Source organism: Notolabrus celidotus, chromosome 20, assembly GCF_009762535.1.
Source record: "Notolabrus celidotus isolate fNotCel1 chromosome 20, fNotCel1.pri, whole genome shotgun sequence".
In the NCBI taxonomy this organism is placed as follows: domain Eukaryota; kingdom Metazoa; phylum Chordata; class Actinopteri; order Labriformes; family Labridae; genus Notolabrus; species Notolabrus celidotus.
In genome coordinates this window covers 22199704-22225875 of record NC_048291.1, presented here as the reverse complement: position 1 = coordinate 22225875, position 26172 = coordinate 22199704, and the positions used below count along the sequence as shown (strand labels likewise).

General features: G+C 39.6%; 1 protein-coding gene and 1 long non-coding RNA gene across 2 annotated transcripts; both read right to left on the bottom strand.

Annotated features, from left to right (window-relative positions):
- Positions 1-977: 977 nt before the first annotated feature.
- LOC117832503 lies at positions 978-6022 on the bottom strand. The gene is made up of 3 exons (XR_004635197.1): positions 5808-6022; positions 5219-5296; positions 978-1252 (listed from the first exon to the last, which is right to left on the bottom strand). It is a non-coding gene; the product is annotated as an uncharacterized LOC117832503 (long non-coding RNA).
- Positions 6023-22129: 16107 nt separating this feature from the next.
- elfn1a (extracellular leucine-rich repeat and fibronectin type III domain containing 1a) lies at positions 22130-24502 on the bottom strand. The gene has a single exon (XM_034711805.1). It carries the CDS (start codon positions 24500-24502, stop codon positions 22130-22132), a length of 2373 nt encoding a protein of 790 aa, XP_034567696.1.
- Between the last annotated feature and the right edge of the window lie 1670 nt (positions 24503-26172).

Here is a 26172-nt window from a genome sequence, read left to right as displayed (position 1 = left end):
TGCGGCATGCACACATCATTGTGCTGCACTTAAACAATGATAAGACCCCTCAATCAAAGCCATACACTGCTATCTGAGATTAATCAACATCCCCTGTGTTATTCTGAATCCAGTATTCATGGCAGCCAAGGTATGAAAGTGTAATGAAATTTATTAGATCTAAAATAGGTTGCGACCCTAAAAGAATAATACCAGAGTTATTGAGTTTCTGGCACATCTCAGAGGAACGAAATGACTTTTTATCCTCTGCAGACATTTAAGCTCTATTCACTGAGACACCAAGGTGCATTTATCAAAGATCTTCACAGCACCTACATTTGATGCAATTAGGAACATTTTTAGAAGTTAGTCACGTTCTGCAAAAGTGTTCATAGTCAGTCTTGATATCTAACTCTCTAGTGCTGAAGCTGGAAAATCATTTTAGTTGCAAATTGGAGTGGATTAGATAGAGCCACTGTGCATTTTCTGTTGTTAAATTTCAAAACGCATACTAACCGGAGGCAATGTAAAAGCATCACATACTCAATATTTTGAGCCTCAGTCCTCCTACACTTTTTGAAAGATTGTTGCCGGGAGCCAAAAAATTAAACTGGTCTATTCAGAGCTCTGACAGAGGCAACACAAGCTGTCAGGGTCAAAGCTCCTTAGTGACCTGAACAATAAATTAAAGGCAATTAGTCTTCCATGCTTCTTCTTTGGACACAGTCGACATAAAGAAGAAGGATTTAGTTCGATAGCTGCTCATCATATTGGCAGAAGTCCCAGCTTTCAGTGTCACTGCTGCTAATTAGAGCGAGCAGTGTATCGGCCAGGCCTGTGTTTGGGTATTTCCTCTCCTTTTTATTGATGCATGCTGCAGACTGCAGTCCATCTTGTTAACATGCAGCACAGAGTTTCAACTGCAACTTTGTTTAATAGTTTTATATATATTTGATATTATTCCACACACATACCATTCCCCAAGTTACGCTCAGTAATTACTGCAAACAGTGGAGAAGTGTTATTTATTTGATTTTAAATTGTGTTCATCTCAAAGAAGTCCAACAAAGTTCCCGTCTGAGGTTTGCAGGTTCCCCTCACCTCTCAGGATACCTGCGAGTCAGAGCAGTAGTCTCTAATCCATCTTCCTGCTCGCAGACGTGAAGGGAAAGGATTTGTCTTTGTTAGATCTGTCACAGAATGGCAATGTGTGAGGAGGGTTTCCATTCTTCAGCCCACTTTGGAGCAGAAGTAGGAACAGACACCTGTCAACCTGACAGACAGAAGGGGAGGATGAGTATGAATTACTGTTTTGTCTTTTGAAAGTTGGATTGAAACCTTGTATCTGCACCTTTTTTTACTTTATGTTGGAGCACACAAAGGTAGACTATGACTCTTACAATAAGATAAACTATGGGCCTGATCTACTAAGATCCCAAATAACAAGCAATAATTTGCGTGTGCAAATAATAATTTTGCACGTGTTATTTCTGGGCGTGTTGCGGGTGATCTACTATGACTGTCTGCGCAAATGAGAACAGGTGCAAAAGTGGTGCGGACCGCCCTTTAATGATGATTTTGCGTGTGCTATTGGCTGTCACCATGGAGAGTTTGGGAGAACCCAGTGGCCTTAAGCGATAGATGAAGTTTGAAGCCATGGAGTTGGAGATCTTTGTGGAGGAGGGAAATAAACACATCGGTGAACTCCAGCAGAGACATCTCAGTGTTAGAAACGCGATTTGGGAGGCCATCTGGGAAAAGGTGTATGCTGTGAAAAAACAGAAGATCTGCCGATGAAATAAATGCATCTACTCTACTCCAAAACGCAATCAGTGTTTTGATGGAGTTGAGAGAGCAATTTGATGAGGCTAAGTCTGCCACTCTTGCTCTAGTTACTCAATTGGGAAGTCAATCACAGTTTTGAAACAACCAGGGCCAGAAAAGTTAGGTGTCACTTGGATGAAGACAGTCGCCTCACTGTCCCAGGGAGCAACTTTTGGGTGAAAGTTTTTAATGCCTGATATCATCATCCAGCAACTGTCCCAAAGATTCACCAGCTTAAATGGAACTGTGAACATGTTTGAGGCAATTCACCCCAACACACTGCTGCAAGCACGAGATGAGGAGTTACACCCAGCTGCCTGGCGGCTTAGTGAGTGCTCATTCTCCAAGTTAAAACTAACTAAAAACCCCTTGATGAGCACGATGGGACAGAATAGACTGAGTGGACATATCATGATATCTATTGAGAATGACAGATTAAAGAAAATGGACATACAGTGCACCGTGGACAAGTCCGCGGCGCTTAAGGCTCGTCCAAACAGTGGTGAGTAGGCCGAGTACTTCATATTGATTTTTTGTTTGTATGTGAACATGTGGGCCGCTTTGCCAATTTTACTAAACTTTATAGCTATTGATACAGTGACCTACTGTGCTCTCATTAGTTGAAAAAGTTACAGTAGGTGTCAGAATGATGCGGCTGCTATCCCTAGTGCTGAACTGCTTTGAATGTGTTGTTTTATTATTAATATTACTATTATTATTATTATTATTATTATTATTATTATTATTATTATTATTATTATTATTATTTTTATTATTATTATTATTAATTATAATTATTTTTGTTCTCTTGGTTTGATTGACTAAAAAATGTAGTAATGCTTGTAAGCCCCGCTGTTACGGGCATGTTGTAGAGCGGTTATGATGAGCTTAACGCTGTGCCAGTTTGCACCTGCCTTTCAAATGTGCTAAATATAGACGCAAAAACACCGCTCCCTATCTGCTTCAGGTTTGATAAATCACATTGCGTGTGCTAAATCATTACATTTGCATCTCCTCCTCCCAGTATTTTGTGCGTTCTGATAATCTGCATGTGTTCTGCATATTCATGAAGGCAAACACGCTAAATGGATAGCGAGTGTTATTTTGCTCATTTGAAAGATGCAATCCTCGGTGCTCCCGGTTAGTACATCTGTTTTGCGCGCTATCCAGTTTGCACGTTTTTTTATACATGCAAACCTTTAGTAGATCGGGCCCTATGAGTACATCTCAAAACTTTAGAAGTTCACTTTAATCTCAATGGAGCTTTATATATCATAACATAAAATAAGATCACACATTATTATTTAGTTTAGTAATTTTCAATAAGATTCAGACATTCACTGCAGCTTTCAAATCTGAAAAAAAAAACCTACATCTTTGCTGCTGATATGTCCGGGCAAAACGATTGGTTATATTTGTTTTCCTTAATTCTAAACCTTTATATTTACTGAACAACATTTACATCATTACAGTGTAGTTCACTTTTATTTCAATTATGCAATGTTAGTTATAGAATGTGTAATAAAATGTTCACTAACCTTCTGCTTCCTTTGTTGTTGACCAATTAATTGTCCTTAGGTCTTGGGCTAATAATCAACGATACATCTTCTGGGCTCTTGAAGCTTGGCCATGTGGGTTCTCATATTACTTGTATTTTCCAATGTGTGGGTCATTGCAGTCTGGCAATGTCTGTATATTGTTAATGTTTGTCTGTCGCCTCTACCCTCTTTCATTTCTTGACACAGGGAGGCTGAATTGCTTTCTCACATCAGAGTTAAAATCCGCTAGAGCATCCATGATTTCAAAATAATCTCTGTTCCTCGCCACTAGGCATTGAGCAAAGCACAAAGGACGATGGGCACACATAGGACAATGTGTCTGTAGTTCCCTCTTAAGCAGCTCTTTCACAAATGATTTAATATCTGATCTGTCACATGCTTCATCATTTTACTGCTGCAAATTTAAGAATTAAAGTACAATCAAAGTGTTTCATTAAACTCTGAAAACATGTTGAATCACAGTCAACACCTCTCCTCTGTTTTCTCCACTCCAATCTGAGACCAAACTGTTTGGCTTCGTCTGGTGAGCACAGTTCTGACCACAGTGTTCTCAGAATGTGTGACCGCATCCAGTGCATCGGTTTATAGTATCTTTTGAGTCCATCACTGGCGATACTAAACATAATATTATAAATTAACTTGTTTATTTTCCACTTCATTTGGAGTCTTGTACACAATTGCTTTTAGATTTTATATCCCTGACTTCTGTCTAATTATCTTTTCACTCCTGTGTCTCTATAATTTGAATGCAGGGAAACAACTCAGCTAGAGAATGTCATCGAACGAGGCCCATTGTCCTCACTCTACCTTCTGTATGACAAACTTCAGCTAAACTTTACTCTCTACAATTAATTACTGAAAAGCATAACCATTAAGAGGGTTCCTGTGCACCAAAGTCAAGGTTAAAACATATCTTGTTTTGCTCCACACTCAGTAAGTATCTCTTCAGTCTTTCAGAGTGGTTGGAGAGGCAGAACAAGTGTGTTTATGATGTTCCACATTTTGGCACATACTCTGTGGGGAAAACAAAGTGACTCTAATGACCCCCAATAACTTCTCCTCATGCTTTTCATTTACTTATGAGCACATCAGCTGTTTCTTGATTGTCATAACGGGTAACAAAATCAAGCAAGGCCAGCGTTTGTTTGTACCTTATCAAATAATTTAAACACACATTGATAATTAATCTCATGTCAGCTCTGTTTCTTATCTCTTTACTGCAACAAACAAACTGCTTGTTGAGACTTAGATGTTTAACTTACTCAGTTTAATGAAGTAAAATTAGATCCTCTTTTTACATTTCCATCATTATTTGTTTACAGTGAGTAAAAAAGTGAAGGAAACATAATGGTTTGAGGGAACAACACTGGTGTTGCTCATCGGTTGTGGCATTGAAAGATTGTTAGGCATGTTATTTAAGATGACGGATTGTGATAACCAAGGCAACCAAGATTTTTAAATAAGTTTATGCATAAAGGAAGTCATGTTAGTTGTCTGCTATTTTCTGACTTGGGTATTTTCAGCAGTAAAGTTGGGTTCTAAGTGCACAAACTTTGCTGAACAAGACAAATGAGCCCCTGGATGTGAAACAGCCTCTAGACAAAGCCGGTCATTGAAAAACTTGTAAACCTGAGACTTACGATCTGCTGTCCTCAGTGCAACGACTGTGAAGCAGTCTGACGGAGTTTAGATACAAACAGAAACCATATCAGTGTAAAGAACTGGCCATAAACTCTGGTAGGAGTGTAGGGAACAAGGGATAAAGTGTTCAATCCTAACAGCTTCTTCACTTGTTTGATCCTGTTTAATCTGCCCCTTTATCCTTGCCCCGACTTCCCAAACGTCTCCAAACCTACCTTCATGCATTTGACCCTTCTGGCTGCCTTGCCCCTGTGGATTTCTCCGCCTTGTGTGGTCTGCCCTCTTCTTTGAGCCTGTTAATTTGAACATTGATCTGGTAAATTCCTTTTTCTTCGATCTGCTCTGCTTCAGTGTCTGCATTTGGATCCTCACTCTTATTGTACAGACATCTCTGACATACAGTGTGTGTAAAGAAAAGGAACAATCCAAGACTTTCAGATTGCTTTATTGATTGGTGCTGTATAACTACATTATTCTTGACTATTAGAAAACATATTATGGCTGGACAAAAGAGAGCTGTAACATGGTGAGCACAAGACTGACCGACAAACCCACAGGAGTCTTACATACAAGAAATTAAATTGTGTAGTTTTGTGCATTGCGACAGAAATACTTCTAACCATGTACTGTATGAAACAATCTGATTTAATGTATTAAAGCTCTACAGGTAGCAATGTTACAGCTTATTTCATTATCCTTACAGTTCCTATTGTCACAGCTTGAAAGCAAGCACAAAAGTAGAGGAAATACAGGCAAATAAAAGAGTTTATCTAAGAAAAAAGCAAGGGATAAACAAAAACTTACATTTCTTAATGTCCAGAGTCCAACTGAGAATCCACAAGGAAGAAGTTACTTCAAGATCGTGACATGAATCCAAAAATGCCCAACATAAAGCCTTGGTTGCATGAAAAGGATGCACAAGTGATAGACACTGGGAAAGCTGCAGGTAAGACTCAGAAGAAGACGTAATGAACTGACAAAGACAGAAAGGGGTAGAGAAACTACATACAAAGGGTAATCAAACACAGGTGTGGACACAAGACACACAGGTGGAACTAATGAGGGTAATCAAGCAGGAGGGAAACACACAAGGGCAGGAAGGAAAATTGGAACAGCAACACAAGGAACACAGAGTACCAAAGTAAAACAGGAAACACTCGGAGCATGTAGCACAACAACAAGATAGTTTCGGTCTGTTTCAGAACCAGCCACAAAGTCCTCACAGGAACTTTAATCAGCGTGGATGCAATAGTTGTCCACATATAAATAATAAATCTACTGATACAAAAGACGATATTTCGAAATAACTTTATTAATGTTTTTAAATCAAGATTACATCCACAAATATTTTCAGTCCTAATAAAGGTATACTACCCAAATATAATAAATCATACATGATAAGAAAACTATTTAAAAGGCTGAAAGTAACTGATGTGGAAAATTGGGTTTTGGCTCGCTCATCCTCTCTGCAGCTCTCCTCTGACCCATCCAGCTGCTTCTGAGCAGAAGGCAAATCAAGAACAATCAGTGGATTTTTGCACAGCTACAGTCTGGGAACTACTTCACAATAAATTAATCGTGGCACTGACCTTAGTGAACATATCCCGCTACAGCCAGAAACCTGACCCAGTTACTCAGCTAGCCTGTACAGCAGATTGGTATGAAAAAAACTCAGAAGAAATAAAGACAGGATCAACGTCAGACACACAGGCAGGATATAAAGTGGATCAGATTCTCAAATGAAAGTCACTGGGAGATTGATTTGCCTGCAGCCTCTCATAACTTGGTGTTGATGTGACAGGGACCATCAGTGACACAGGGGCCATTAGAGAACAGGTGGATCTAATTGTCTTAATCACATCGTGCTCTGCCCTGGCACCGATGGCACTGAAGTCTTTTAGTGTTACATTTTTATTCTCACTTCTTTATTAACTTGAAATAACTGCTGATAGTAGCAACGTCTCTCTTCAAGTAAAAGTTGTAATATTTTCATACAACCAACCTTTTGTCACATTTGAAAAACAATGGCTTAAACTAACAATGCTGATGATGTTTGTGTTACATTTGGGTGTCTAAGTATCCAATTATTGTATACCAGCAGGCTCATTACCAAGGAATTAGAACTGTTGAATAGTATTGAGCTATAATCATTGCTATAAGTCACTGTCTAGACATCTATCAAATGTTTACTGACTCTGTTGAAGCTCAAGTTTCACTGCAGGTGCTTTTGGTATGGTGGCCCTGGGGTCCAAAACACAGCATTCCAAAAAGTGACTTTAGTATAAGGTTTTATAACCTGTGAAATCTGTTTTCCAAAATTAGTTTCTTTGCTTGTGAGTACATTTGAAATGCACTCTGGGATTTGTAGCACACCACCAATATATGTATTTTCTATTTACAGGAAACATTTTATTTATAAATTAAAGTCAGGGGCAATGCCAGTGCAGATAACACTGGTAGTGGACACAGGCGTTGATGAAGTGTGTCTTTCTTCTCCTTCTTCATCTTTTCTTTTGAAAGGACAATTTAATCCAACAACATAAATCTACCTGAGAGAGATCTTCACAATGCAGACTACCTCAAAGCATCTGAAGGTATTTTCAAAGGCTCACATACCCACACATTTCACAATGTGTCATGGGGGGTCTGAGATGATCCCAGCATGCATTTGGTGAGAGGCGGGGTTACACTGCTGAAGAGGTGGCCAGTCTATCGCAGGTCTAATACATACAGACAAACAAACACATTCACACCTACAGGCAATTTAGAGGATTCTTCCACCCGACCTGCATGTCTTTGGTCTGTGGGAGGAAACAGGAGCACCCGAAGGGAGCCACGCTGAGGACGTATCAACACTCACACCACAACAGACAACAAAAAAGTCAATCTCAAACAGTGGAAGATGACTTATGGCCTTCTATCAATAAAAGAAGGTTAAACTGTGGAGTTTTTCACACTTTGGTTTCATATCAGCATCATTTATATCTTTCTGTTGGATAGAAACTCTTTCTTTATACTGAACACGAATACAAACCTGAGCATCTGTGTAAACGCCTTTATTAGAAGTAATGAATTTATGCACAGCCACCTACAGGAGCTATTTCTGTGGAATTCAAATTTTCCAGCATGCCAGGGATGTGAAATGAAGAACAAAGCTTAATTTGAGTCATAATGCATACCAACACACCATTCTCCGGTCTGATGCACCTCATTCTCCATTCAGCACGAGTGTTGTTGTTTAGTCGAGTGCAGAGGAGGTTCAGTCCAAATGATCACTTGTGTTTTTCACACTTTATCCTTCAAAACTAGTTTCTGTTGCAGTGACAAAGCACATTCTGTAGTCCCAAACAATCATCATGGAATGGTGTAAATGTTACAGTCACAGGATGATTTAAGTGTCTGTTTATTTCATTAGATTAGAATGTATTTGCTGAAGGAAAGACCAGGTTTTTTTTTTTTCATTCTTTAATGCAGTGTGCAGGGTGTTCATTCTTAAGATCCTATACGAATAAATGCAACAGAGGCATTCATTCAACCAACTACAAACGCCAAAGAACTGCAAGTTAAGAAAGGGATACAAAATGACCACATAAAACTCCAGATAAAGGAACATTTAAATGATGTTTCTCACATAACAGGGTATCATAAAACGCGTCATGTTGAAGCTGGAGTCATGGTGTTATCACTTGCAAAGTTTCAGATTTCACAGGATAAGTGAGGCGTATGACTTTAAAGGCCATATGGAAGAGAAGAGATTAGTGTGAGATAAGTCACACATTTACAAGAATAAAGTCATCATTTCCAACAATGGTTAGCTTTCATATTGTTTTGAAGGAAAAGATCAAAAGAACAGCCAGCTGTCTGCACTACAATTAGGAATGTGAAGTATCTTGTGAAGTTATACTTTATTACAGCTTTCATAAATAACTGAGACTCGATCTTTTAACACATCAGCACCATATTGTTGGGAAGAAGGGCAGGCTACTGGGCACCCAGTAGCCTGCTATTTGTCCTCTGATGTTAAGTATGACACACTTCTGTTCTTGAGACTTGTCCCATGGGCATTTTGGCAGGACACATTGTCTCATTGGGAACAGTTTCATCAACCTGAATAAATGAGCAGTTTGAACTAATATCCCAGATGTTCCTCCCTCCTTTAAAAATGACCAAAAACTGCCTCCCTCAATAAAAAAAAGTCTCTAATCCTGCCCCTGAATGTTTGGGAGTGCTACTTCACTCATCTTACTCTAAGTGTTTATCTTTGATTGGACCAGAAACCTACCCTGGTTTGTCTTAGCCTTAAGCTCAATGCATGCTGGGATTGACTTTAACCACAATTTGACCTTTTAAGCATGGGAAATAAAGAAGTGAATGACAACTTGTTAACTTCAATTCAAGTCCCAAACATTTGCATCTTATTTGTAGAGAGCAGTCAGTCTCTTTCACTTTGATTGTGTGCAGATGTTCCATTCATCCTGATCAGCTTCTTCACTTCCCAATGTCTCTGTACTTCTTGACATGGTGCTCTGATTAATGCTCAGATTCATGCATTCAAAAAGAGAGCAGGATAAACAGGAATATTTAGTTTTGGAGCTGTATGTTTAGCAGAGTGAGACCTCCTGCTAATGAAAATCATGGCGCTTCCTTCCTTCTCTCTGATTAAACCTTCAATAGATTGTGGAATAATGGAGAATGGAGTTTTTCACTGAAGACAGAAAATAATTTAACAAAGTGTCAAGCATTCAGATAATTCTCGTAATACTCTTAATGGGAAATGCAGATTTCTAATGAATTGCAATTTAGCCTATTTGAAATCATGAAGCCTCCAACTAATTGCATTCTTTTACGCACCACAAAGCCGTCTCAGGAGTCAAAGGATGCAATTTTTCAAGTTGACTATTCTTAAAATAAAACACAATTTAGAGCAACTGATAACTCAATACAAATAAGGGCTGACTTACTCAGCTACGGAGGGAAACTTGGTATTGAAAACATCTGGGTATTTGCAGTTTATCGAATGCTGTTGACATAATTTGACCGCCTTTCATTGAGCAGGAGTAAATAATTAATCTTTTATACATGCATTCTCTGAAATGAAGTCACTATCAGGGCAATCAGAGACAGCGCCCAGAGCCTTCATGATTGCTGGACAGATTAGAGAATTGTAGTATGCATCAGAGCCGTCTCTAGGAAATAACAAGTGCACCAGCAATCAGAAACACGTCTCCCAAGAAAGGAAGAGGGAAAAAAAGCAGCCCCTGTGATTGCAGCATTTTCAGATTGAAAGACATCACACTGAGGGCATCGCTATGGAGAATTCCCAGCTGAGACAAAAAGCACCAACAAAGTGTGAGGGAAAGAAATCTCATTTTGTGACATGGTTGCTCAAGATCTTGTCGTGACACAAGAAAAAACACAGCACAGCGGCTCAACATCATTTTAACTCAACACAGAGGCTCCCTGCTCTGTGAATAGAAACACATTTATAACACTGCTCAGCATACGCTGCCTTCAAACAAACAAAAAAAATCTCAAAGTGAAAGACAGAATTTGACGAGTTCTGATGCATTATGCATTTTTAGCAATGACCTTGCTCCGTGTAACATTTTGACTGTGAGCACTTTAATTTGATCTTATAACACCCTGTTAGCACAGATATGCAAAACAGTACAGAGCATCATTCTGCACCAGGTTACATGCTTTCCAGTGTTTCTTGTGGTATACACAAAATAAGTTTATTTGCAATCAAAGTAATACTTTCAGTTCGATACATGATATAATCTAGGTTTTCTTGTGAGTTTTCCTTTTACCTTCTTTTAAGGTTATGCCATATTGTCTGTGTTCGGTTCACCCGTGCCCTTCCTTATTTACATTGATGGACCTGTTTACACACATATTGTTCTGCATCACTGCTACATGTCAAAATCTCAGCTGGGTACCTTCGTTTGTTTGTGCTTTGGACATCTAATGGTGCAGAATTAGCTTATTAAGGTAATCACAAGATCAGTGTAAAAAACAGATTTTTTAAGGTACACTCTCACACCGCTGTTTTCACCTTTTTACTCCAGATAATTCAAAAATGTGATGATCACAGAAACAGTCAGTATACTTTACCTATTCTGTAGGTATGCTTGCTGTACATATTTGCCTTCAATTATGAAATCCAGAAGCACACAAATGCAAGTGTGTTTCCCTTTTCAGTGCTATCTCAAGTTGGCTTTGTTGGATTCTCATGTTGGGGTTCACCTCTCTTTAACCCTGACTGTGTAAATCTGCTACTTTGGCTGATGAAAACCCCTCAGCACTGTTGGAAACCAAGCCGATAGTTTTCTAGCTTATCTTCAGGACCTGATCACATGACCAGACTACCAATTGTAGCTTTGCTTTGACATGTTCACGATCAAGGATCTGATCAATGATTATCTGCAATGGAAATGCGACTTAACTAAAGTAACGTGAACATATACAGGTTTTAAATTGGGCAAAACAGTGTCTCTAAGTCAATTTAAAGGCAGAGTAAAAAGTAATTTGGAGCATCTAACTGCTCTCCTCTGCTCTGACCTATGTTAATACTTACATAGCTACCACAAATGTTCAAGAGTGATTTAACCTGATGATTCTATTTGGAGTCCAACCATACATGACTGTAATCACACAACACATGGTTATAGTTTGGAACAGCATCTGTGGACATTTTTCCATTTCTTCGTTTCATCCCGCCCTTAAAAGGCCCAATGGAGGCAAATAACAAACCATAATCTGACTCAAGTAAAACACAGAAAACAACCTAAAGGACTTGATTTTGTATTAATAGAAATACAAGTAATTCAGCAAAGACAAACTGAGTATAAAAACCATCAAACACACACAATCCCTCACTATGAGGCTGAGCTACATGCAGAAACCTTGCCTAAAGCCTCCGCCCCTAAACTCCACAGACCAGGTGCACCCTGTGGTGATCTTGGGCAAAGACAACAGAGGATGGAACAGGACCAACAGATCAGGGAAAACATACAGCAGGAACAGTCAACACTGTTTGGAGGAGCAGAGCAGCAGGATCAGCAGTATGAAAGAGACAAAAGAATATATAGATTTATGAGTCATTATCACAGCAACAACAATCCTCTGTTAAGGTAAAGGATGAGTGGGCACGAATATGAACCTGACAGAGGAAAACTTCAGCAGATGAGACTGGCCAACAAAGAGAGAGACATAGAGAGAGAGAGAGAGAGAGAGAGAGAGAGAGAGAGAGAGAGAGAGAGAGAGAGAGAGAGAGAGAGAGAGAGAGAGAGAGAGAGAGAGAGAGAGAGAGAGAGTTGTCCACTAGTGCTTCAGCAGCTGTGGGTCAGAAAAAAGTCTACATAACCATACAGCTTTACAGCCCCAATTAATGTCCATAGCAAGATATCTTCTTGCAAGCAAGTGCAGCAAATAATCCTCTTTATCAGACGTTGTCTCTGAATTCCAAGTCTGCTCTCGCTTCTCGAATGGCAGTCAGATGGTAAACAAAGGCCAAACACCAAACAAGAAGTCATGAGTGCAAGTTCTTTATCACTAAGCAGTAGCTGCACCTCAAGCCTTGTAAAGTTGTCTGTCTCTTCCAAGTTGCAACCTACAGGGTAAAAAAAATAAAGCCAAAGCTGAAGTGCATAAAAACTGCAGTTTCGGGAGTGGATGGCTGCCAAGGGATCCCCATGAGGTCCCATCTTAAAATGCTCATTTCTAAAATCAAGCATGTTAATAGCCTCATTCAAATAACAATTTTGGAGTCAGCATTTCCAATATTGCTCCTCCATCACTGGGGTACAAATATCTGTTTAGAAACCAACGGGTGACCTCACAGAGATGTCTGTGTTGTACACTGTCTACAGTCCTTCATAGAAGCTAATTCAGATGAAAGATGATGGGTTTCAGGATGGGCTCGCCACAGCTGTCTGAGTCTGTTTCCACCCTGCAGACAACGTTAAAATCTCTAATGGAACAGGACGCTCTTTGTTTGAACAGGTGTGAGACCACAAGAGTTTAATGTCAGTCTGGTCTCCAAAGTGCATTGTACATACAGGAGCTCAGCTTATTTTTGGGTACAGCAGCCTTCTTCTCTTATTTTCTACAGGAGCAGTGCTGACTGTTATTTACTGTATAGGTTATAAACTCACACTTCATACAACTCCACATCAAAAAAATGTGAACTTCCCCTTTAATGTAGGCAAGTAATTAACATGCTACTTTAAAGCGGCGGTGAAAGGAAATGAACTGATCCAGCTTACAGTAAAAGTGTTCAAGGGAGTCCTTATCTCTGAATTGAGTGGTAAGCAAATTCATAAAGCTACAAGGGGGAAATAATTAAAGCCTAAAAGCTTTTTATCTTCCCCAAGAATGGAACCATTGATTTTCTTCCTCTTTTTTTGCTCAGCCTCTTCTCGTTTGTGCCCCGCTATGATCAGAGGAGTCTTTGTTTGGAAGAAAAAAATGAAGAGGACCAAAGATATGGGAAAGAGACAGGCAGGCTCATTATCGCCCGAAGCAAAAAGTTCTGGGAACAAAAGTCATGTGACCTGTGTGGGCACACGTCTTATATTTTCCAGTGTGCAAAGACTCTTTGATTTGCTCTCGCTTTCATATCGTAATGAGCCGTTCGGTCTCTCCTGCTCCGACATGAAGTGTGCTCAGCAGATCCTCTTCTCTTCCCCGCCTGTACGGTGTTGACTGGTGGTCCCCGTGACCTGCCTCTGCACGGCGCTCATTTGAAGGATCATTCACTCGTTCTGCTTGGCGATCGCTGCGGCTGCTGCAGCGCCGTGTATTAATGAGCCGATCCTAGGTCTTTTCAGCTTGCTGGAATCATCCATCAGCATAAATCTCAACTAACAAGAGTGAAGAGTTTCAGCAACATGAAGGTGCTCATAGATCACAGGCTTCGACACCCCTCGGTACAAACATGAAAGATTCATTCATAATGCTCTTCCTCAGAGGGATATGGCATAGCAGCGAGCACTTCACTGCTATGTTTGCTCCTGCTCAATCAAACCTATATGACTGCATTGATATTGTATTTCATCTTTAAATATACATTTTGAAACTTAACTTGGAAGGTGTATTTTCCTCATGTGTGGTCAACACTGTCTGTTCTGGAAATGAAATTTGCCTCATGTGATCACCCACCAAATCAGCTCTAAGAGCCCAATCTGTTAATTAAAGCAGCTATTTGATCTTTGATCTCTGTGCAGATCTAATTTTAGAGTCCACTGAAAATGCTCCGTTCTCTATAGCTGACCATCCTTATCCAATTAGACACTGGATCTGACAAAAACGGAGGAACTTTGGCTGTTTCCCGTCCTTAGATACTTTAAACTCTGAGCCTTAGTCATGCTCTGCTGACAGCTGATTAATGCACTCTGTGTGCCATGTCCAGGGATCGAGGGTCTCCATTGCTGAACTTTGCGGCAAGCATGACAGGCAGGGGGTTGTCCAGAAGAAATCTTTCTCACAAAAACAAAGAAAAGTAATACATATGGCTTATAAGCTCAATGTGTTCTTTCATTTTACACCCTCCAAGGAAAAAAATGCCACAAACAATATAAACAAATGTGTTTGGGGATTAGGATGACCTTTTTTCTCATTGTTATCTCACTGTTATGCTGCTCCCCCATAATACTAGTTTGTTCAGGATCAACATGAAGGCCCGGTTCTGTGATCAGTGTACTGCACCGTGTTTTCTCAACTGTGACATGATAAAGTCTGCAGCTTAGAGTTCACTCTGTGCTGTGTCTGAAATCACTCACTGATCCTCACATTCATCATCTCCTACATAATAAACACTCAGTAGGTGATTTGATAGATGGCGCTAAGTTTTGGAAACCCCCTTCAGCAAATTATGCCCAATGAAGCTTATATCAGCGCTTGGTGTGATCGGAGGAGACTTGAGAGAGAATGACATTTCTTAAGAGAGTCTCCAGTTTCTGTTTCTTTCTAATTCTGTCTCGAAGCAACCCGGTAAGATTTCAGCCATTAAGGTAGCAGGTGTGTCCACGCATTTCTGCTCTGATGAATCCTCAGCTTGGGTGCACAGTAAATATGTCCATGTCTACTGGATATAAAACATAATAAAATTCAGGATCACCTTCATACCTATGTTTCTACATCGATGGTCCCCAGAGGATGAATGCACTGACTCTTGTTATCCAAGGACTTTTGCTACAGCACTGAAGTCAGGCTGTAATTTGAGGCCTGTGGATCGTATGTTGATGCTCCTCAGAGGATGGATTTACCAGTTTTGGACTTTATAGCTGAACAACTCATAATTTAAAACTTTGTTTGATATCTTAAGAACTACATATTGGATTGAAATACAATGTTGTATGCATTCATGGTCCTCAGAGGATGAATTGTTTTGATTCTTGTGTTCCAATGACCTTGCTGTAAAACAAAGAGCAAGTAGCGATACATTTTTTTTAATATCATGACAGCTCCTGAGTAAATTGTCTATCGGAACTCTATAAGGTGATGACCCACAGAGGATGAATAATATGATTTTGGTAATTAAATTACCTTGATAGCTGGGAGGGTGTTTTTCAAAGCTTTTGTTTGAATGTCTTGACAGCAGCTGATTGGATCAACATTCAATTCCTTTATGTTGATGGTCCCCAGAGGATGAATCCCACTGACACTGGTGATCCAGTGACTTTTATTCTGCGAGCAAGTTTTAATTTAGGGCTTTTATTAAAATATATCAACCGCTATGGAGTAAACTGCCTGAAATTCTGTATTGATAGTGCCCAGAGGATGAATCCCATGTGAACGGATTACCCTACATGTTGTACTGACGTGATGAAGATCAAAGTGTTCACTCCTCTGTTTCTATATTCTGACAAATGATATTGAACAGACTTTATATTTCCCATGAGATATATCCTGATGATTCTGTATTCTAAATAACATATTCTGTATAGTTGATATTTTTTGATACAATGTCTAAGCTTTTTATTTCTGCAGTTTGATATTTGTTTCCACAAAGAAGCTGTCTTGGAGAGACTTTAAAGTGTATTAGAATAAAGAAATCCAATGGCCAAATCATAAACCAAGAAAGAAACGACTATCATCATGGGATTTTTTAAGCTTGGCACTGAAACTTTGTGTTCTGTGAGGTAGTTCCAGCAACATTCTTGCCATCCATACATTAAGTGAGGAGTTACGGGTTGAAGCTGTGTGTAATTTCTGCTTTATTGCTAGCCTCCGTTGTTCAGTGATGTGAGCAGCAACAACAAATCAAAGTGGACGCCCTCCACAGTGTCTCCTCTTCATTTCCCTCTGGGCAAACCAAACAAATAAATTGCAAAAGAAAAACAGAAGGAGCTGTAAACAAGCTATCAATGGCTTTGGTGAGTCAAGCACAGTCTAAGACGGTATAGTCGTTGCATTTTTTAATGCAAGATATCCCCAGCTTATGTGCAGGGTGTGAGGCAAGTATCAGCTTGATTCATTGTTGTTTTTCAAGAGTCTTATCAGATTTTATAAACAGTAATTGGTAGTAGTTTGTTGAAGGCAGAAAATCTAAGTTAGACCTTGAAACAAGCTGAAAAACAACCTTGGCCTGCTCTGAATGCAGTCTGGATGTGTACCTCACCTTGTTTACTTGCCTTGACTAATCAGTAACCCCTGTAGCTATTTACTTCTCATAATATGCTTCCAGAAAGCCGAACTAGAATGAGGAAGCACTGAGAATCTTAATTTATTTTCACTCTGACTCTGTGAACTTTTGCTTCTAGTCAAAAGTGGGTGTAAGGATATAAAGAAAAGCTTTCAGATGAATAACCCTGTTACCGTCTGTCATAGTTGAGGCTGTGCAGTCTCGACAATGGCAGAGCTCCTCGACAGCATGGGGCTACATCATGTCACGGTCTATTGAGGCTATACTTTGATTGGAGAAAAAGGGTATTCCTGCTCCTTTACGCTCTGTGTGGTGGGTGTAAAATGGCAAGGAAAGATGTCGTTGCTCGAATTGGAGAGGATGACATTCAGACTTTACACATCATGTTTTCAATACACAAGAAGAAATATGAGAGAAAGCTGAGCTGTGAAAACATTACTTCAAAACTGCACCACATGGACTGCATGTTTACATACAGCAACATGTGGTCAGAAAATACACAGTGGTTGCGCAAGAATAAGCCCTTAACTAGCTACCACATTAACTGTGCAGGGAACACGTCTGCTGGTTTGTTTGAAATCAGACTGGCAGATTATATTGTTGTCTCCATTGGCGCATATTAATCTGATCTCTTTTTAAACTTATCTGAAGTGCACTCCAACAACACTTGAATGAGCAAGGAGAAAAAAAATCCACTTGTACGCTTTCAACTTAATTTAGTTGCCCAAGGACAGATAAGTTAAAACATGTGGTGTGATGCCGATTATTTGATGGAATTATTTAGCTTTTTAATGCATGCATTAATAATTATAATGACTGATCAGGTCTGAGCACATGTAGCTTCAAATTCCTTTGGGATGCTTTAGGTTTGTGCAGATTTTGGCGCCCTCTGTGGACAAATCAGTACCTTTTATTATTCAGCATATTTCTCTTTCACGTTTAAATAGTGGTTTTCAATAAAAACGTTTTCCTTCTTTCTTTTAGCACTCAAAAGTATCACTCATCAAGGCTCTTTGCCATGGAAGATAAAAAAAAAGGCTGTTTTGGCGACGTGCTGTTTATCACTTAATCTGACACCTACCCTGTGGCAGTGATTTCAAGCATTAAAAATAACCACATAGAAACAATAAGTCCTGTTACAGATGGTCTTGTTTGCTTTAGTATCATATACAGAGGCATCAGTGCTAATTTAATCATTTTTAAGAACCTCTCTTGGAAATGTTTGGGTGGTTCTTTGGATCCCTCATAGCTCTGTCATGGTTTCTCTCCGCAGGTAACATCTCTAAAACATAGCATCTGTTCTTCAGACCTTACATTAATCATACATTTATTACATTTAATTCATACCAGCACTTTTTGTGTTGTACAAGCATACTGAAAACACTCCTTCTCGTTGTTCTATTGGGTTTTTAACAGCTCAACTTTTTCCATCCTATTTATTTATTGAGATAAGCAATGGTAATGGTAGTTATACACCCACCATCATGGATATGTATCACCATGCACAGTTTCAATGGCGACCACACCTAAAAGTCCTCGTCTAAAAGAGCCTGTCAGACTATCTGTGAGTTACATCTCCTTGTGGGAGAGAGTGGGATTAGTTTACTTTAGGACAGGTGAACTTGTGTGTTTTTTTCTGAAGCTGATTACACAGCACTTGTGTTGACATTGAACTGTGCTCCTGTGTTGTTGTTTGTTCTAATTGAGACTGCTGTGTTCATTAACTAATCATTTTATCTGCACTGCAGTGGCTTGTAAATAACAATGGGTCAACAATGTATTTATTAGCTGTGACCGAACTTCATTCTCATTATCTGACAACATAAATAAGAAAATCGTTACATGGAAACTGTCTACATTAACTCAATTAAACTTTAAAATTAAACTGACACTGTATCAGAGAGCTGTCTACATGGATCTCTATTACATTTTGCTCCCTCTTCACCAAAGCTCACTACACAAAGATGAGTTGAAACTACTCTCTGAGAAACTAAGATGAAGTCAGTCATAAATTGAATTCTAAATAAATGGACAGCAGATGATGTGTAAGCGTGTGTGCAGTGTAAGAGCAGACTAACAGTGATAATAAAGATGCTGAGTGTGAACTGTATGTGCACCCTTAACTTTATTTCACAGTACTTTGTCTGAAAGCAGATAACATAGTATTAAGAAATAAAAAAAACACATCTTGTGCTCTTGTTTGTTTTGATGCACTTGAACAACAACTGTTGATCTTTCTAAAGGTTTTATCAACACTTTAAACTCTTATTAGACACAGAGGTGCTACAATATGCAGTATAAAAAACATGTCGCTAGATAGCTAAATTAACTAGAAACCTGACAGCTCTCAGAAGATACTGAAGTGCTTTTATAAGAAGAACAACAAATGGTGACTCGTCAACAGTATCAACATGGAAATAAAACGAAAAGAAATTTACACTTGTACACGTATCCCAAAATCTTAAGGCGGTTGATATATTAAGTCAGACAACCAAGTTAACACTTTGTAAATGCTTACATAACACATTCACATCAGGCTCATGAATGCTTCATTTCACATTAATGAATCATAACGGCATCATGACACACTTGCATGAAATGGAAGCAAAGTTATGACACAAAAAAAAAATACAAATGGGCTAACTAGTGCCTGTGGTTATACTTTCACACTCAATGTCTAATGGAACGAAAAGATTTGATGAATAATACGTCACCAGATAAATGCATTCCCTCAGGGTCAGCCCTTCTATCAGATTACACACTCTAGACTTCTTCTACAACACCCAACACACACGCGTGAGTCAGTGTGTCCTGGTTTAATATTTTACACTTTCATATTGAAGGGTTCTAAGTCATTTTTAATGGGATTAATGATTTACTTTAATGAAAATGATTAAAAAGTCTGCAGATAGATCAAATAGAGGTTTGGTCATTGTTTTGGACTCCTGCTCAAGTTGATCATTTTTAGAATTTGCAGAATGTTGTGTTTTGTTTTAAGCAGCACAGCATCTGGGAATTTTTTGTTACAATAAGATTCATGCAAATGTATAAAGATGTCTTGATATTGTCGCCCTCTGCAGAGGAGGAAAACTTAAAAAAAAAAAAAGGAAGCCCTTGCAGACGCAAATAGTGCAGCTCCAGTTCAACTGTCCACTTGAAGCTGGCTTCAAAAGCCATAGGACCCCCATGAACATCCATGTTAAAATGCTTATTCATAAATCAGAATGAAACATGTTTACAGCCTGGAAAACAAAGGTTTTGGTCTGAATAGATTTACATGATAAGGGGCATGGCCAACTGGACTGACAGGTGCTGGTGTAGCTGTTTGCTCGGAGGCTTGAAGGCTGCCTCAGCTCCACCTCTGTGCCAGTGTCTAGATTGATTGAAAATCAAGTTGAGTCAGCATTTCCAATATAGTGTCAGCTATTGTTGGGCTGCAAAATGTCTCTTCAGAAACCAATGGGTAATGCCACTAAGACTGCATCCATGTGTTACACACCCTATGGGTTGTAATAAAAATGCAACACAGGTGCATTGAGACTAAATGTCTGTCAAGTCCCCCAACTCCTGTCATTTGTCAGAGGTTTGTCTGGTGTTTCTTATGGTTTGCCAGTTTTTTACTTCCTGTTCTTTTGCAACTGATGGCAGAATTTCAGCCCCAAAACAGCCCATCCATTATTCACCAAACAGCAGTGGATGAAAACATGCAATATATAGAATTTTCTTTAGCTGATTACCTAAACATTAGGTTAAAATTTAACACTGAATTTTGATGGGGCTTCAAGATCTTCTTACAAGAACAACAAACGAGTAATGGAAAGAGGAACTGCATTCTTTTCCTGATTGGTTATTAAAAATGATAATCAGATTTTGTAATAATGATTATAGCTGCACAAAATAAATGTTAAAACACTCACAGGGTTACAATAGCACAACTCCAAATTGGAAGAAGAGTATAAACACATATTTATTGCTCATTCATAAATATGCAATGAATCATCATGAGCCTGTTTGTAATAAGTTATGCAAACACCTTTCAAAGAAAAAGCGTTAAGTTTTATATTTACTCCAAAAATTTCATGATATACAAATTCACAGCCAGTAAGTCAGAGGATTCAGTTTCACATTCTCAAATGTTACTCTAGCATGTTGATATTTGTCTGGTACGTAGCTTTCATAATATACAAAAGATTCAACAGCCTCGCATTTAAAAGTCAAATGAAACCTCTCAGCAAGCAACAAGGCCCGTCCGTATTACAAACTACTTTCCTGCATGTATCGGATCAGACATTATGTGATATAATACACTGGAAGAAATATTGAAGCAAAGGAAAAGAAACACGGTTGTTAATAGCATTAAATAAATAGTTCCTTACAGAAAAGCTGCCAAAGACAGATCAGAGTATGTATCTGTTACATTCATCCATCGGGCCCTCCTGTAGGGAAGAACAGCTGTCTCTACCAAAACAACAGGCGCCAGAGTACAGCTGACTTCCCCTTTAAATGTTAGTGATGAATAGTAGGGTTACAATACCATGTCCGGTATATGGATGTAGTTATTTCCCCTCAATGTTTTCACTTCTGAAGGAGTAACTGATACATTATAAAGGAAAAGCAGTCGACCAGGACGTGCTGCTGTGTGTTCATACGAATCTCAGACAGTGCAGAAATATTGTAAACATTTCAGCTTTTTCTACTTTGGTTCTAAAGATACAAATGATGCTTTGCTGAGACCCTCAATACAGCAAATAACTCTGCATCTCACCTGCATGAAGTCTATTTGATTCCAGATGATGAATACTGCGTTGTGTAATCAAGGGAACATTATAACATAATCTGTCTGCAACTCGTCAATGCATGTAAAAGCTTTACAAAAGAACAGAATTAAAAACAGGCAGTGAAGGTAAAAATGACAAACGATCTGAAAGGTTTCAAAAGGGTACAAGTTATTCCCAATGAACAGCGCTCTGCTTGTTAAACCTGATTCACTTACTAATACTTTTCCATTTACACAGCAAACATTGCAAATATAGAAACCCATATCTGTACATAGTTTTGTTCAATTAAATATAAGCAAGGAAGTAAAGAAAGAATAGGATCCAGGTATTTCCTCAGAAAAAAGAGTGAGGTTTCAATAGACATATCTTCATATAGTAGTTTCATATTACACAACAGCAAATCCACTGTCACAGGACTTGGCCATGCGATACCCAAAAACCTATAATCCATTGTAACATATATATTATTAATTTGCAATATACTTTCTCTTTAGTAGATAAAAGTTTTCCGGATGAATGCTTTACATAATATGACAAATTTAAAGAATCTTTACCCCATTTCCCTCACAGTCAAAAGAGGATGTGATACACGTGGATGAGAAGTTGGTTATTACATGGAAGAATCCATTGATTCAATTGCCAGATGAGGTTCTTGTGTCATTTCTGCAACATGTGGTCCATTTTAAAAACACCTAAAGGGGTTATGATTTATGTTGGGCTGATACACCTTTCCAGTAGTCTAAAATATCATGCAGGTCCTCATCCTTTGCAAACTGGACTTTCTTGCGCAACGCATGACCTGCCGCCATGTACTCGTCGTCTTTGTGCCGTTTCCGGTGGAGTTTGAATTTCTCCCAGATGCTGTGTGAGGGTTTGCAGTAATATTCAGGACTGGAGGAGTAGCTTAGATTATGGTAGTGAGAGGACAGCTGGGAATACGCTAAGTCTCTGGAGCGGGAGTGAGTCAGGGGCTCCAACATGGAGGACTTGTGGCCGTCAGGTCCTTCCAGCTCCTCTATCTGAGCATCGGGATACGAGTGCCGGTGGTCACTGTACTGGCGAATCTTGTCTGCCTCAGCCCTCAGGATGGCAGCGGCAGGTGTTACAGTGAGGATGGTCTCTCCTGTTGGGGAGGTTTTCTCTATGTACTTGGATTCGGAGCGATAAGGCCTGGGGCTGCGCATGGGCCCACCTGTGGCAGTGCTGGGTCTCTTTGGCGAGGCGTCAGAGGTCCGATGCCTCTGCAGGGAGTGATGGTAGCTGTCCTTGTATGCTGGGGATAGAAGGCCAGATTTACCCTGTGGGTGTTCTGATATAAGTACGAGCTGGGGCTCTGCAGTGGAAACTGCTCCAGATTTAACTCCTTGAAAAGAGGTGGATTCTGATTTAAGAGCATCTATACAGTTGTTGATGATTTGATTGACTTTGTCCACCTCTTTCGCAATGGTGGAGATCTCTGCCACCGACCCCTGGCTATTCCCAGGCATACCCATGTCACACTCCCTGCGTTCATGGTGGTCCATACTTCTCACCTCCATGTAATTTCCTTTCATCATTTTAGGAGTTTCACTTATCTCTTGAAACTTGTACTGCTCCATCTCAGCAGCAGTTGGTAAATACGGCATTCGAGCCATGCTCTCCCCAGCCAACAACTGCTTCTGCGACATTCGAGAAATAGTCCCCCCTTCCAGTTCTTGTCCATATTTAAGTTCCATGATATTTTTCTTCAGGCTACCTGCTTTTTTGTGCTTTTCATCTTGCTGGCGCTTCCTTCGCAAGCAGTAGTAGACCACACCCAGAAAGATGACCATGCTGAAGAGGCAGCCTAAAATGGTCATGATGTAGTGAGTAGCAGTCGCATTGGTAACAGCTCTTTCCTTTCCATTCCAAGGGCCAGTGGTGATTGTCAGACATGTGTGGTTGTGTCTGAGAGAATTGCGTATGGACGCGACACAGTACGTGTAGTCAGTATGTGGTTTAAGGTTCTTTAGTTCAATATCCTCCTTTATGTCTTTCAGGTTTTGAATATCTGTGAAAAAACTGTTGTTGTACAGAACAAGGATGTACATTTTCTTGAAGGGATAAGGAATCTGAACTGTGACGATGGCGCCAGTATTTGATACCTGCTTCAGTTTCATCACAGGGGATACCTCCACGTCATTGTAGGTGGTACTGATGGTAAGGTCATCTGGTTCTGTACCTGAGGGACAATCTTCCAGCCCACACAGCGTTGCATCTGGTGGGGATGTCGTGGATTCAGGGGGCAGGGGAATAAATGGCGTCACATACTCATCAGTACACACAGTAGTGAGCATGTGGAGCGCATTTCGATATGTCGGATTTTTAGGGTTCTGGCTCAGTAAACTATAACCAGAGACCCCAGCTGGGGAGTCACAGACCATCCGTTCATTGGTCCTGTTGGGGAAAACTGAGAGCCATTTAACAAAGCCAAGTAACTCACATGAGCAGTTGAAAGGGTTGGTGTATAACTCGCAGGTGGTCAGTTTGGTTAAACTGGTAAACGTGGACCCATCTAACTGCTGGATTCGGTTCATGGAGAGATCAATGTTCTCAATGTTGGGACATTCCCAAAAGGCATTGGGTGTCACAGTCTCAATCAGATTAGCTTGGAGGTAGAGGTACTGCAGCTTTCCTAAGCCCCTGAGGATCCCCTCTGTCAGGTTCCGCAACTTGTTGAAGCCCATTTGAAGGACTTGTAGGTTAAACTGAGCAGAAAAGGCCCCGTCTTCGATGTAGGAGATTTCATTCTTGGTGAGGTTCAGGTAGGTCAAGTTGGCAAAGCGACTAAGGGCAGAATAATGTATACTTTTGATTTTGTTTTCATTCAGACGAAGGTCCACGATGGTGCTGTTGATATGCTGTGGGATGGCCTCATATGGTGGTTGATTTTGGCTACAAATCGCAAGCCAGACAAAGCCCTTTTCACCCTCGATTAGCCAGCAGTCTCCACTAACTCTGCCAATATGAGTCAAATATACAATGGCTACAGACCAAAAGAAGGCACTCATCACCATGCCTGAGCTGCAGGCCATTGGTGCTCCTCTGAGAGTCATATGCAGGGACCAAAAAAAAAATTGTAGGTGACTCTGCTGTGGTTTCAGGACAGCTGAGATGATCCTGGTGGGAAATCAGCTTGATGTTCGACTTCTCTCCCGGCCAGAAACAATCCTTTTATTTGTCTCCTCTTCATTGATGGATGGTTTTGTTCTCATATACCAATCAGAGAAATGTTGAGTATCTGGCCTTGCACTCCAAGTCTTACATTGAGGTTTGCTTGCAGTTAACTTGTGATGTTGTTTAAAAGAGATTCCACTGCTTCAGCTTGGCTTGTGCTTTTCTCCTTAAAGGTTACCATCATTAACTGGTCTCATCTTATTGTTTCTGCCACTGTCTTCCTTTAATCATCATTTTCCCGGCACTGAAGAGTAACCTGCAAGAGAGACAAACAAAAAGTTCACATTAATCACATTTGATCAGAATCAGTATTATATCCTTTTGCATACATTGACATTAAAATATTGCTCTCAAAGCGGAGGATTCATGTTTACTGCATCCTCTCCTTGTACATGTCACACTAATTATTTTAAAAGTTGTTTGTAGTCCCTGCGGCAGGCTGCAATTTAAGGAAACTGTTGGCCAATTACCGCCTGACAGGTTGGGGAAAGCAAAGTCCCTGTTTTCACACCATTAACCTGAGGACTGTCAGACGCAACCGAGAGAGGCCAGTGTTAAGAAGCTGCACTGAATCAATTATACAAAGCCACATGAAATGACACTCTGGATCAATGCATGTAGGATTTCGCTCAGAAGACCTTCATGCATAAATTAATATCCGTTGAGCAGTGATTCTACCAGAGACAAGAGGGAAGACAAAAAAGAGCTGTGATTACTGGATTGTCCTATATAAAATTAGGATCTTTTGTAAAGGGAGACGAGGCATAGTCGCAAAAATGGGAGCAACAATTCTTTCTTTTTAATCTGCTGTAAAAGCAACTGTGGCTGAAAACCATCTTTTCTGATGCTTCTTGTTAATCTTCTGTCTCAAATTCAGAATGAAACATAATGTCCTAGTAAGCAACTGGATTTCTTTCAAGTACACAGCTGTTCTTTCTTTCTGTCTGTGCGGTTCCATACACAATATTAGTTAATCAAATATGTGATACAGCCTTTAGTACAAACTCTGCTCTTAATATTTGGGCAAGGCTGAAAAACATTTTCTTTTATTTTGAAATCTAAAAGCTCCTCTGATGTGTTCTAAGCAGGTTATGAAATGGACTGAAATTAAAACAGATATCTCTTTATGACCATAGAAGTAAATCAGATCATCCATATAGAGATTGGTTACTTCTGTTTAGTTATTTCCAATGTTTCAAACCACTGTCAGACGAAGTAAGAAAAAGCATTTCTAGCATTTCCCACAGCAAAAGTCTTACAAAGGGGTTCATTTGACTGTGTTGAATGAGACCATTGTGTTAGAAAACACTACTTGCGTATGTAGGACCAAGTAATAAATGTGCTATTTTGTCCACAGGGGGCTCCAAATTCCACACTAACAAATAGTTCCTTACAGGAGCTTTAATTATTTTAAATATTTCTTTGTAATATTAGCTCCACTACAACCATTGTCACAACTGGGAGGAATTACTTTATAACAGTAAACAGGGTAAAAAATGTTCTTCAAAAATAGCACAAGCAAAGAGGAATCACATAAATAGTAGTTCAC

Bases quoted from the DNA above. Each gene is read 5' to 3' on its own strand.
- elfn1a (XM_034711805.1), bottom strand. From the start codon at position 24,502: ATGACTCTCAGAGGAGCACCAATGGCCTGCAGCTCAGGCATGGTGATG.